The sequence below is a fragment of the Echinops telfairi genome, unplaced genomic scaffold, assembly GCF_000313985.2.
Source record: "Echinops telfairi isolate 266 unplaced genomic scaffold, ASM31398v2 ScPeMD7_7424;HRSCAF=8462, whole genome shotgun sequence".
Lineage (NCBI taxonomy): Eukaryota > Metazoa > Chordata > Mammalia > Afrosoricida > Tenrecidae > Echinops > Echinops telfairi.
In genome coordinates this window covers 85,610,669-85,623,769 of record NW_022111324.1, presented here as the reverse complement: position 1 = coordinate 85,623,769, position 13,101 = coordinate 85,610,669, and the positions used below count along the sequence as shown (strand labels likewise).

Sequence of the window (13,101 nt, the reverse complement as noted above, 5' to 3'; positions counted from 1 at the left end):
TTCTACTGTAACATTGTGTCACCACAGCAGAGATTGCATGACGTCCAGTGTTGCAGAACTGACCAGGTTTCTGAATATGTTGATTTTTTTTTTTTTTGGTCAAAGAGGAGGCATTATCAGCACAAACCCTATATCGAAAACACCAGTAAAGCTCCTTTGCCTTATCCCATCTCCCTACCTTCTTATCTCTTCTTTACTTAATTTACCCAATACCTTCTACCCTTTTAACTCTTCTTCTCTCTCATGCACACTTTCCTTTCATTATGAAGAACAGCTTTGGCAAAATCAGCGCGAGGTGAGCCCTGGGAGTCCTGCACGCCGCCTGCAGATGGGCACACACATGTGCATACTGTCCCCAAGTAGGCAGTGCAACATTTCCCTGCTCACGGAGAGAAGCGAAAAGGAAGGAAAATGTGTGCAGAGTGTTGTTATAAAACTTCACTTATTTAACTTGAAGAACTATCTTTGAGTCATCGACTCTGTCACCTTTGACTTTTTTGGAATCGAACTGGTGTTTTGTGAAAGGAGGAGAAAGGCCTTTTCAGTTGACTTTTGAAACGACCTCGTGTGGTGACTGGAAAGTGTGACATACCCAGCCCCAGTGGTTCCCCCGTGCTGCCAGTGCTCCCTGTATGAAAGCGGAGGCATCACTGATAGCAGTGTGCGTTGGTGCTGTAGGGTTAATGCCTTCCTCTTTGCCTCTGGAGGGACTACGACTTCAGGATCAGGGAAGGCCTGGGGGTGGGCGGGCATGCTTTGACTGATTCTGATCCAGAAAGGAAGCAGCTTCATCTTCCCAGGACTAGACCCAGATAGAACACTTTACCCATTTTTTAATGCATACCTTTCAGGTGAAAGAAAAAAAAAAAGTCTAATGGTGCTTGTCTTTCCTGGTTTTCTTATCGATATAGACCACACATACATATACCATATATACATGCACATATGTGTGTACACACAGAGACATTTTTGTGGCTTTTGTAGTCAAATGCAAACTGGTCTTTGGAGTTAAACTCATTACCACTCAAGTAGTATGGCTACATGCCCAGGGTCCCTACAACCCAGTAAACAGAGTACTTGTCAGTAGGCCAGGACTGCTTTGGATCCACAGTAGGGGGTCACAACCGCCAAACCTTGCAGTCTCAGAAGAAGAACCTAATGTGTAGCTCCAGAATGAGCCGGCCTGCCCTCATGTTTCAGGGGATGTGCAGGGGGGTTACCAGATGCCTGCCCTGGCCTCTTTATGGCAGCCTCCAGGGCATAGAGACTTGGGTGCCTGCTGCACCTTGTCTCTGGATGGATCGGAGCAGGCTATAGCAAGAGAGTGAGGGCGCCAGTGTCTTAGCCACACAAGATTGTTTTTCCATTGGGTGAAGCTTCTGCTGACCTGGGGTCTCACAACAGAATTGATTGTGTGGTTTGCAGTTTGCTTGGGAGGTGTAGATAGCCTGTAGACTCTATTGTAACAGAGGATTAAATAGTGCTTCCGTTGGATAAGTTTCTCTCACTCTATTTGGATGAGACTCACTCCACATGTATTTTTTTTATATCAAAGTAAAAGCTAACTGTCTATAAAGCAAAGAGCAGAAATAGGGAACTTGTGTTCATTGAAACTGCTTGTGGTAGGGAGGGGGCTTTAAGTGTGTGCTTCTGCTTCATGTGGGAATTGTGCAATGCAAGGACTAAGTCCCGGTACTTCCCACTATGAAGGAGGGGGGTTCAGTGAACAGGACTTGGGCTTATGTCATTAGTTTCCCTGGAAATAACTCCCTTCTGTAGCATAGTTGGAGTTTAAACCAATAGTAAGCTCTTCTGCCTTCTGACTTTTCTTGGAAAAGGCATTTCTAGGAATGTCTGCTTGGCTTGGTCTTGTGGCTAATGACATATATATATATATATCAGCCAAGCTTGTGGTCAACCCTGAGCACCTGTTCTCCTGTCCCCTCCCTACCCACCTGTGTCCCTGGGCTGGGCTGTATTGTGGCCTGGTCCCTTATGTCGTGCTTGAGCACATAGCCCCTGTTCTCCCACAAAAGTGGAGGGCACTTTGTTCCATGCGTTGGTCCTGGACTTTCTCTAGACACAGAGGGGGCCAAGGAGACATAGGGCTGGGTGGGGAGAGGCATCCTCCTGGAGACCTCCAGGCCCTCAGATGCCAGGTCATGGTGGGCCCTGGGCTGACTCTGAGCCAGCTTTTGGATGCCTGAGGGTGTCCCCAGCCTGTTTGTTTGTTTTTCTGAGATCGTCACTCTTGAAAGCAGCTTGAGCCCACCATATATCAGGTGGCGATGAGTTGGAATTAACTCCATCGCAGTGAGTTTTATCCTGGCAATGTTTGGCGCATGTGGGTGTCAGTGATGGACATAAGAAGCTGTTCTTACTCTAAAGTTTCAGTAGATTTAGTGTCTCCTTTGCAAGTCTGTGTGTCCTTAAGGTACAGAAGTGTGTCCTAGTGGTAGGGCTTCTGCCCCTGCAATTGCTGTACTTTGAGGTAGCCATGGGTGTGTTCTCCCACCATGTGTTTGCACTGCGTTCACCTCAACCTGAGAAGCGAACAGAGCCAGAGGAGTCAGGCTGCTGGATGGAAGAGTCCACACTTAGGACAAACCGGGAAAGGTGAGCATCCCCCACTAAGCCAATCCTGAAGCGATTGTTAGGCTCTGCCATGACTCAGGCTCTAGGGTGCAGATAAACAATGTCTTCCAGGAGTGGGGCGGAGTTCCTGCCTGGAGATCCTACAACACAGAAGGCAAACAGGGAACCTTCACTGCTTCTAGCCAGAGACCTTGGCCTAGGGTCTTAAAATATTTAAGTAGTCACTGGTATCACGTAGATGACATTTGCCTATAAATGACAGAATACCTGATCAGCAGTCTGTGACATTAAGAAGAAATTTACCTCAGTCATGTGCCAGGAGGATGGCTCCTGGGGCTCGGCTCACCCTTACCTCCTGCCCCCACCCCTCACTTGGCTCTGGTGCCTTGCTAATCATCTGGGCTGCAAGGAGGCAAGTATACTGTGTTCAGTGCATGACACCTGGACAACACAGAGAGGGGGAGCTTCCAGAAGCCACACTCACCACAGTTGTTTTCTTACCTCATTGACCAGACCTGGAGGGCCCATAGAATATTCCTGAGGGCGAGCACTCTGTCTGTTCCGTTCTCAACCTTGGCTCTCGCTCCAATGCATCAGAATCGGAAGACCCTTGCGCAGTTTAGATGGCAGGCTTTGCTAAAGACCAAGGCCTAAAATGCCTCTCACTGTACCTACCTGCCTTCCCCTTCTTTCCCCATGCACCCACCCCACCCCATGCATTTTGCATCCCTACCTTGCCTCTGAGCGCTGCTTCACAACCCCCTGCAAGGTCTCTTTCTGGACTAACACTTCAGAGCTCAGGATTCTAGCAAGAATCCTGTCTGCTCTGCTCTGTACCAAATCCGTTTTCGAGAGTATAGTTGCATTTCCAGGTGTCTCTTCTTCATAAACTAATACCTGGGGGCATTTGAATGTTCCCACAGAGAATGTTCCCTGAACATTTCCTGAACATCCCTGAGCAGGTTTGCAGTGTGCTAGTAGGGACAAGTTTAAGGTAAGGGTTTGGAGTCCCTGATGTGCTTTCCCCCACCCTCTACAGAAAGCCAATCCTGGAGAGATCCTGCATTTGGTAAGCCCTACCCCTGCCACGACTCGGGGTGTAGGTGCACTTCAATGAAACACATGTCTTACATGTATTGTTAGAGTGTGTATTTGTGCATGTAACTCTGTGTGTGTAGTATGGCATGAATATGGCTATATTTACTTGTGACTGTGTGTATGTGCACACTGACAGTATCTTTTTCTGCCACCTGTCTGGCCTGGCTATCAGGTGGTTTGTGTGTGGTGCATTCACTATCTAAATGAACTCACTGTGACATGTCTGAATTTTCTATTCCTATTACATTCGTTTGCTCTGCCATCCCTCATGAGGGATATTTTATTTTTATTCTGAAGTTGTATTTTGTTTTCAGTCAGAGCTACATCTTATTTATCTCAGTCTCTTACAGCTTATCAGAGTTCCTGGGTAATTGTCATTGCTCAATCAGTATTTAAAGTGACAAGAATGTCATTAATGGGTAACTTTTGGCGCTTAACAGGACCTTCCAAAGTAGAAGGCCTCTACCTCACCACACGTTTTAGAATGCCGTCAGAACCCTGCAGTTTACAGACTCATCAAAGCACAGACCGTGAATCGTAGTCACCGTTGTATCTTGAGGATATAGGTCAATGCTTCGTTTATTGATAGGTTCTTCACAAATGGTTATTGCTTGAGTGAGTACTCATAGAAAGGAGTGGACCCCAAAGCTAACAGCCAACGGAAGGAGTCTCGAACCTGTGGTTCTAGTTCGCAAAGCAGATTTACATGTATCGTCTCATAGTTCCCACTTTATAACGGAGGCTAGAAGCAAAAAGACTTTCCCGAGAAAAGTTGCAGAGCAAGGATGGAGCCATCCTTTCATTCCCAGTAGCACGGTAATAACCCGAAGGAAGGGGGACCCCACAAAGTGGGGCCTGACCACTCTCGGAGAGCCGTCTGTGATTCTCAAGGGTCAGGGGTGATGCAGCTCACCTCTGGCGGGACGTGAGGAGCTGCAGAGCAGCGGGGACGCAGGTAACTCAGGAGTGGTGACCAGGGCACAGGATTCCCTGCAGAGAGAGATTCTGAAAACTCCAGCGCTGAGCTGCCGTCCCAGCACTGCGGTATGCTGAGTGCTCAGATGCTCAGACCTGACAGCACTCCGGGTGACGGGGTGGGGTGGGGCCCTGAGGCCTGCTCTGGAAGCCTCGGTGGACTTTGCAGTCTATCACTGTTAAATAAAATGATGTGATGCTTTTTTTCTCTTTTCTTTTCTCTAGGACCAGACATTTCAAAGAAAGTATTAAGTTCATCCACGAGTGCCGGCTGAAAGGGGAGGGCTGTCTTGTGCACTGGTACGTACGTCTCGGCTGCAAAGCTCCATCCGGTTCCCGTCAGTTTGGTTCTCGTTGGTGGCGTTTGGGGTGTGATTATTTGATCGGCTAGTCGTTGTTGCTACCCTGCAGATCTGGAGCACAGGCTGCACTCTGGCCCCTGCTGTTGTGTAAACCATCCTTTGCTTCTGTCTAAAGAAAGCCCTCCTTGTTGTTTCATTGTCACCCCTTGTGAGGTTGTCTGTAGGGCCCATCGTGCTTGCCGAACAACAGACATTGCCCCTGACATTCCAGCATCCTGGAGACGTTCACAACTCTTCTTTCTGCAGAGTTTGATTGCACGGGTGGCTGACAGGCTGGCTTTAACGCCATAAGCACTGTCTCTTCTCCATTTACAGACTGAGGCTTTTACGTGATTTGGCCTCTTCCTACATTGCTTTGATAGCTTTGGGACAGATTTTTAGAATGAACTGTTTGCCAACAGCTATCCTGCACTCATATGTACTTTGTGCAAGTCCACACATTTGTGTGTTTATGTATACACACACATGAACACACACAAATATGTGCACATGTACATACCCCAAAAAGAGCTGTTAATATGGCTCTGCCACATAATGAATTCTGCATGAATGCATGCTGCCATTGTTCGTTGCTGTGAGTAATAGTACTCATAGCAGAACTGGGAAGCCAGTAGCCATCACTCTGAGCCAGGACTGCTCTGGGGTCTTCAGCTGCAGCTTGAACGTGTCACTTCTCTTGCATGGGCTGTTAATAACCCGAAGAGCAACAGTCTTTTTTGATTTCCCAAAAAGAAGTTTGCTACTGAAGTGTGCACCCTTGGGAAATGTGGTCTCCCCTAGGCGGTGCTGTCCAGGCAGGGGCAGCCCCAACTGGTAGGGAGGGACTCACATGACTGCTAGAGAGAGCCCCTGAGAAGCAGAGTTTGACCTAAAGGCAGGTAGCCTGGTGGGGAGAGGTGGGGTGAGGGGGGGACTAAGTCATTTGGTTGCTCTAAGAATGGTATGCTGCAGTTTGATGCAGTTCTTGAAATAGTGTGATTTTTGCAGGCGTTATAATTTTCGTTTACATGAGCTCCAAAGCACTCTAAGGGGTGCAGTGGAGTTGTGGTAAGGGGTGCTCTGAAACCCTGCTCTTCAGCTCTGCCTGGCTCCTGTGGGGGTAGCCTCTCCAGGCTTGGAGGATTCAGACCTTCAGAGCTGTGGGTCATGACAGGAGGGGCCACCACAGGGAGTTTGGTTTTATTATTTATATTTGAATATGAGTAGGTTTAGTAGTCTAGGGATCTGAATTCATGTAGTCGGTATAGCTGAAGATACACTTTTCAAAGAGTGAGAAATTTGCTAAACTTCCCCGTTTTAAACCGTTGCTCAGAATACTTTAAGTTTGACACAGCACTGCCTCATTGTAACTGCCTATGATTTGCATATGCATTTAAAATTGGCCCTTACTCAACCCGCTAGAGCTCATGAACCGTTATTACCAAAAGGTGTCCCCTTGGCCACCTGCCAGAGAGCCTGGCTGAGGGTGTCAAGTGGACCTGCTTTTCCATTCAGTCTGGCGTATGAAAATAAGATGCTGACAATGTCTGTATCTAGTGGGCTACAGATCTAGCCTACGTTATATCTATGAAAGCCAGACTTTTAAAACTGTGAAGTATTCTGAACTAATGGCAGTTAAAAATGGATTTATTACATAGATCTTGGGACCCTTGATATGCCAAATCACCTTGGCATATGCTTCAGTGTTTTATCTGAGAAAGCTGACAATACCTGAGACGGGTTTAGGAACCGTAGAGGATTGTGAAACGTGTCTCTAGCCATGTCAATAGAAAGTCAAGAATGATCTGAAGGTAATTCTCCAGAGAAGGGTGCCTAGGAGATGGGTGCATATCTTTGTGATGGAGATCTGTCTAGGTGGGGCCCTTCAGCATGTGGCATCCAGGTGGGATCAGGGCCTCTGAGGCATTCTCAGGTCAGACAAGAACATAAAAGGATCAGACCACTGAGCGATGGGCCAGTTGCATGGAGTCTATTCCAACTCAGGACAAGGCCATGAGGGTCAGAGTAAAACTGTGTGCCCTGGAGGGTGTTCAGTGGTTGCTTTTTCTGAAGTAGGTTTCCAGGCTTGTATCCAAAGGCACTTCTGCTCTGGGTGGACTTGAACATTGTCTGACTTTGCTGTTAGCAGCCGAGTGCATTAACCATCTAGAGATTTCAGAGAGAGAGAAAGACTGGCAGCTTTGCTCAGAAGGGATGCCAAATTAAAATTGAAAAAACAACACAGAAAATACCTGAGATGTAACTCTAATAAGGATAAATACAAGAACTTCAAAAAGTTCATTGAAATGGAATTAAAAGATAAAACTAAAAGAAAATAAATTTCATTTCTCAAATAAACTTCATCAAGGCCCAGATACTTTTATAAAGAACTGAGGGCTCTGGGCATTTAACCATGTCAGTGAAGACTGTGTTGCAGATTAACTAAAGAAAAATAGGTGCCCTTTAAATATCTATATATTTCTAATATTAGAAAATAAAAAAGAAGTTAGAAGGAGCAAAAGCAGGACTATAAGGCCAATGCCTACTGATTTTCCATTGAAACTGGCAAAATTGCCCCTGTTTGGCGAGAGGAAGAAGTGGGAGCATTGCTGTGATGGAGGAGGACTCTAGGGACGCTTTCCCAGGGGGTTCTGTTAAAGCTCTGGCTAACGTTGCTGACATCCTCTCATAATAAGCAGGCATTACCCTTCTTCGGGCCTTCAGAAAGTCAACAAACAAAATGCCTCGAAGCTCCCCCCAAACAGTTGCCAGACCTTTGCCTTTTGCTTTGACTGGATCACTTCCATAACTTGGTAGCCATTGCTTAGATTGTGCATTGTCTTCAGGATTGAACTGGTAAAGCCATGTTTCATTTCCTGTTAAAAGTCTTCAAAGAACTGGTTCAGGATGTTGATCTCACACATTCAAGTTCTCCATTGTGCTCTTGGCTCCAGCTGATGTGTGCACTGTAGTTTTGGCACCCAGCAAGCAGAAAGTTTACTCAATTTCATTTTTTTAAAAATTTTCAGTTTTCCAGTCAGAATTATATACGCTGAACCAATTAAAAGCTCTATGGTTTTAGGAGTAAATCTCTGCAGTTAGCCATGCTTCCTCCTCAATTTGGGATGGACAAGATACATTTTCTCCTTGCAAGTTGATGTGGGTGATCTGCTGCTGCAGGTTTCATGTTCAACACCCTCTTCGTCCTCTTAAAATGTTTTCCATGTGTAAACGTTTCTTTGGGAGCAGTGTCCCCATAAACTTTTTGTGATGTACCTGTGATCTCACCATCCTCCCACCCATGCTTCATCCTAATTTTGATGTTTGTTTTTCTTTCGATTATAGCAAAATTCCTGTTGCTCTGATAGAGGCCCTTTTCAAACCAATTCATTATGCTTCTTAGAACCCCATAGCAGAATCCTGTTCATACATGCCATAACAAGTTAGTACAAGTTTATTTTGGTGCAAAACAAGCAACACGAAAGAACTCCAGTAATAGTCGTCCCTCCCCCACCCCCTAATTCTCATTTTCATGAGCTCTGAAGACCCTTTGCCCAGGGAAGCCGAGGTCTATTTCTGGGTGATTTCCCACTCACTGATCTTGCTGTTCAGGAATAAACTACGGCAGTAAGACCCAGGAGGCCTCGCTGCCCCCATTCCCTATAGGTAGGTGGTAGGGTTGCAAATATGTACTTGCTCTTAGAGTCCCTCATGTGTGCCAATTTTTTGACCTGCAGCCTGGCCGGTGTCTCCAGGAGCGTGACCTTGGTGACAGCGTACATCATGACCATCACTGACTTTGGCTGGGAAGACGCTTTGCACACCGTGCGCGCAGGTCGATCTTGTGCCAACCCCAACCTGGGTTTCCAAAAGCAACTGCAGGAGTTTGAGAAGCATGAAGTCCACCAGGTAATCCATCCTCAGGGGATTAGTGAGTTATGGGCTCAATCCCCGGAGACAATGTCCTTGTCTGCTAGTGCGCAATCACAAAGGTTGGCGGGTCCCAGGACAGGCTAACTCACAGATTACATGATTTGTGTCACCACTGACCGCCATCAGCAACAGAGCCACAGACTCCAACCCTGTGTACGTTTTGCTCTGTGGTGTCTGCTCTGAAAACCCCTGCATTAGCTTCAGGGTGTCTTCCATTTGGCGAAGTGCCATTTTTCTTGGTTTTGCTTCCTTTCATGCCCAGACAAACCCTTGAAAAAGCATACATTTCTCTTGATCAACACCGGCAGTTCCACCGCATAGCACAGGTTACCTGAAATGTTTTTATTTCCCTGTGCATATTTAGCAAAACCTGTACCATTGTGTGATAGATAAAAGTCTCCTGGAATTCAGGTTATCGTAGCTGACGTTTCCTTTTGCCCCCAACCTGTCCAGTACCGGCAGTGGCTGAGAGAAGAGTATGGAGAGAGCCCTTTGCAGGATGCAGAAGAAGCCAAAACCATTCTGGGTAAATATAAAGAGCAAGGGCTCATGGAGGCCCAGCCTGGCATGCGGCGGTGGAGTGGCTTCTCAACACTGGCTCCTCTGGCCTGCAGTGACTATACATCGGAGACCTAATGGAGAGGGATCCGGCCTTCACTCTCTTACCCTGCTTGTCTTCGGCGCCACTGTGTGTGCACATGGTGTGCTGGATGCCTCTGCAGCCTGGGACTGGGCGAGGGATCAGGCCAGGAAAAGGTGTTAGCGGGCGATGGTGGCGGTGACGCTCTCGACTCCTTTCACTGGTACTCGTCCTCTCCCTGCCTTGGCTGCCCACACCTTCGCTTGCTACACCAGAGGACGCTGCTCTAATGCCACACACCGACTGCCAAGGGTGTGCGTGCCTGGGTCTGTGAGAGCATATGCATTTGTGTGCATACCTAGGTCAGCGTGGTATGCACCCCATGAGGGTGTGTTATGGGTGTGTGACCTATGCAGATATGCATCATATGTGGGCGTGTCAGATACAGAGATGTGTGTACTCGCTGTGTACACCTTAGGTGTGTATGGAACCTAGGATCAATACTGCCATCAGAGTCACAAATTACACGGTTTGTGTCACCGTCTATTCCTTTGCCTCGGTCCCGCAGCCTCCCACCCTGAAGACATGTGAGCTCCCCGTCTGAAAAAGCGGTGCCAAAGGCAGCGTCTGTGCCTGGGGCAGGTGCGGATGGCTGGGGCCTCGGACCTCGAGCAAAGGGGTTAGGTTAAGGGGGCTGGGTTCTGAACTGCTCTTCCTACAGTGTGTGTGCCCATCCTGGGTCCCCAAGGCCGGAGCCATGTCCCTGAGTTCTCTGGGTCCTCTGCGATCTGGGGACTGCTCCTGCACCCCTCTGGAACTGGAACCAGTGTGTGCCAGGGCCTTCACCCTGTGGCTGCCCAGGCACACAGCTCTGACTGCTCCCACTGGGCGGCAGGCACTCTTACTCTTCAATGTCTGAACACACCCGTCAGACCCAGTAGCCATTGTGCTCCACAATGCCTGAGTGTTTCTTACGCACCTGTGTGCGTGCTTTGGATTTGGTATTTGACCGCAGCTACCTCAACTAGAATCTTTTGTAAGGGTGTTTTCTGTTAACCCAGTCAACTCTGACCCAAGTCTTCAGCCACTAAGGTGTTGAAGCCACAATGGAAAAGCTTCAGTTCCATTAAGCTCTCAATTGTTTCCGCTTTGGACTCCAACAAGGATGCTTCCAGGTGATTGTGCTCCACTTTGTGGCCTGGCCGGAGGGTCCGAGACCCTCAAAGTCTCCATGTGGGCAGGTCTGCGCACTCCATCCTTCATGCCAGTTTACGCTCTTGAAGTGCACAGTGCCACAAACACCTGGAAGAATACAGCTGGCCTCTCCCAAACTGCCGCAGCCCAGTCTCCCTGGCTGCCTTTCCAAGAGAACCACAGGAGCGCTAGCCAGGTAGATGTGGATTGAGGTGAGCATTTTGGGGAGAGGGATGAAGTTGTCACATTCCACATACCACATCCCCGTGACCGAACCAGAATCAGCTGCAAATTCTTGTTTTCCTTAAACCAAAAAGAAATGTAAATATGTCAATAGAAGAAGTATTTCGAGTGGTAATTAGCATGGATGTAAAAATATGTGTGCATTTCTGAACATTTCATTGTCTTCCTGTAGATGTTGAAATGTTTTAATATTGGTTGCCAGTGATGTTCTTTCTCCACAGCCTCTCCTGGAATTCTGAAATATTTGGACTTCCTCAGAAGAGTGTAATGTACCGGATACTGCTGAGAGATTGGAAAGCAACAGTGTTTAGGCTCATGCTGCTAAAAACCTAGAGTTGATTTTTCAGTGCTCATTGGGGACTTGTAAACTGCTTCTTTTTCCATTTTAAATTGTGTGCATGAGCATCATGATGTCAGTTGTTGAGAACTAGCTCTTAACAAGCGAAGCTGTTTTTTCATTTGTACCTTAACCCTGCCGCCTGGGCTGCCTCCTTTGCCTCCTGAGGACTGTCTGTTCAGTGACTGTTAGGGATGGAGATGGCTTGTCGTGGGCAGGCAGCCGTCAGGGGTGGCAGGCCACAGTTCCATGGATTGTGCATGTGCCATTTGGCTCTGGGGTGTGTGTTACCCGGGGTTTGTGTCTTTCAGGGTGGAATTTACCAAGAGCTACGCATTTCTGTTAATAAAGGGCAACTTGGCCAAATTTGACTTAGTGTGTGCTCTGTTTCTTCCTGCTGCAGGGCGCTGCTCTGCCTGTGAGGCCGGTGGGCGGGGCTGCCTCTCTGTAGAGGCTCTTCGGTTCCTCACACCCTACACACAGTGAAGTGATTTCTCCACGAGAGAGAGAATGATCCTCCACGTGAGCTGAAAGGAGGTAGGGTGTTGGCATTAATTGTCGTCTGTACAGTGCAGGGATGGAGCTGTCGCACCCTGAGAATGCCGCGCCAGCAGCGGGCTCCGCTGCTCAGGCCCTTCAGGAGTATTTGCTGAGCTCAGCTCACTGAGCTGTAGTTTGAAGTTTGCAACTGGCTTGGAGAGCTACCTAAGTCATTTTCCTAAATGTTCCTGTGGAAATCCATTGAGGGAAGAAAGAAACTTAGCTTTTTACCCTAGGTTTAGAGCAGTGGTCCTCAGCCTCAAGGGCAGGGCTCTAGGCCACCAGGACTCCTCAGGTGTACCAGGTAGCTCCCAGAATAGCACTTGGCATCCTGCTTGGCAACTTTAGTTTTTCTGAACTCATCTGCAGTGTGAGCACCGGAATGCAGCCGAGTCCTGGCTGAGTCCCTGGCACCTAGGAGGAAGGAGGGAAAGGCTCGAGGTAACAACCACTGAATCAGGCGATCAACATACCCGGGCCCCTGGCACTTGACACCTAGTCGTGGTGTGGCCCACACTGTCTCCTCAGACTCAGTCTGGGGAGTTGTCAAAGAGAAACACCAGGAGGGACTGCCTTGCACAACGGTCCAAACAACTCCCAGGATGCTGGTTCCAGAAGCTGTGCTGACACTTTGTAGGAGTATTGGCTCTCTCTTTGGTCACCCCAGGGCATGTGGACACAGGGATGAGCCCCTGTTCACTTCCCTAGCCCTGGTGGCTTCCCTTCCCCTCTCACCTTGCCCATGGATTTGGAACAGGAAGACCCATGTGCAGATAAGCCATGAACGTGTGGGTTTGGGTATTTGTTATTTCTTGGCTTCTGCACATTGCACTAGTACCTTCTCTGCAGATTTGTAAGGTTCAGGCTGACCACGTTCAGGCTCACTGTGGGATGACTGTTGGTGCAAAACTCTGTCCCAAGTTAAGGAGGTAGGGTGGAGGGCACTAGACAGGGAAAGGCACATTACCTATGACACTCCGGCTGATGCCAGAAAGCCACACCCCATACACACATTAAGGCTTCCTTCAGAGTCTGAGCTTAGAACGGGCTGCTGCTGTCAAGAGTTCTCCACACAAATAAGGCACTGGCACACCCACAAAGGGTACTAGGTGAACAGGGTTCTAGGTCTAGCTGGAGACTAGTGACTCAGGACCACCTGTGTCCACTACCACCACCACCACCCATCCTTGCTGGGCCCAGCCACCAGAGGGGAGAATACTCATCCCCCTTATCCTTGCCTCCGATCAGTCGAAGCAGATCATAAC

The 13,101-nt window shown here is 48.3% G+C and overlaps 1 protein-coding gene across 1 annotated transcript in view; it reads left to right on the top strand.

Annotated features, from left to right (window-relative positions):
• DUSP22 (dual specificity phosphatase 22) overlaps window positions 1–11,667 on the top strand; it is a 49,912-nt gene extending 38,245 nt beyond the window's left edge. The window contains exons 5-8 of the mRNA XM_030887796.2: window positions 4,894–4,968; window positions 8,747–8,918; window positions 9,396–9,468; window positions 11,181–11,667. Coding sequence (XP_030743656.2) covers window positions 4,894–4,968; window positions 8,747–8,918; window positions 9,396–9,468; window positions 11,181–11,227 — 367 coding nt within the window. The 3' untranslated portion in view covers window positions 11,228–11,667. The remainder of the gene's footprint in view (window positions 1–4,893; window positions 4,969–8,746; window positions 8,919–9,395; window positions 9,469–11,180) is intronic.
• The last annotated feature ends 1,434 nt before the right edge of the window (window positions 11,668–13,101 follow it).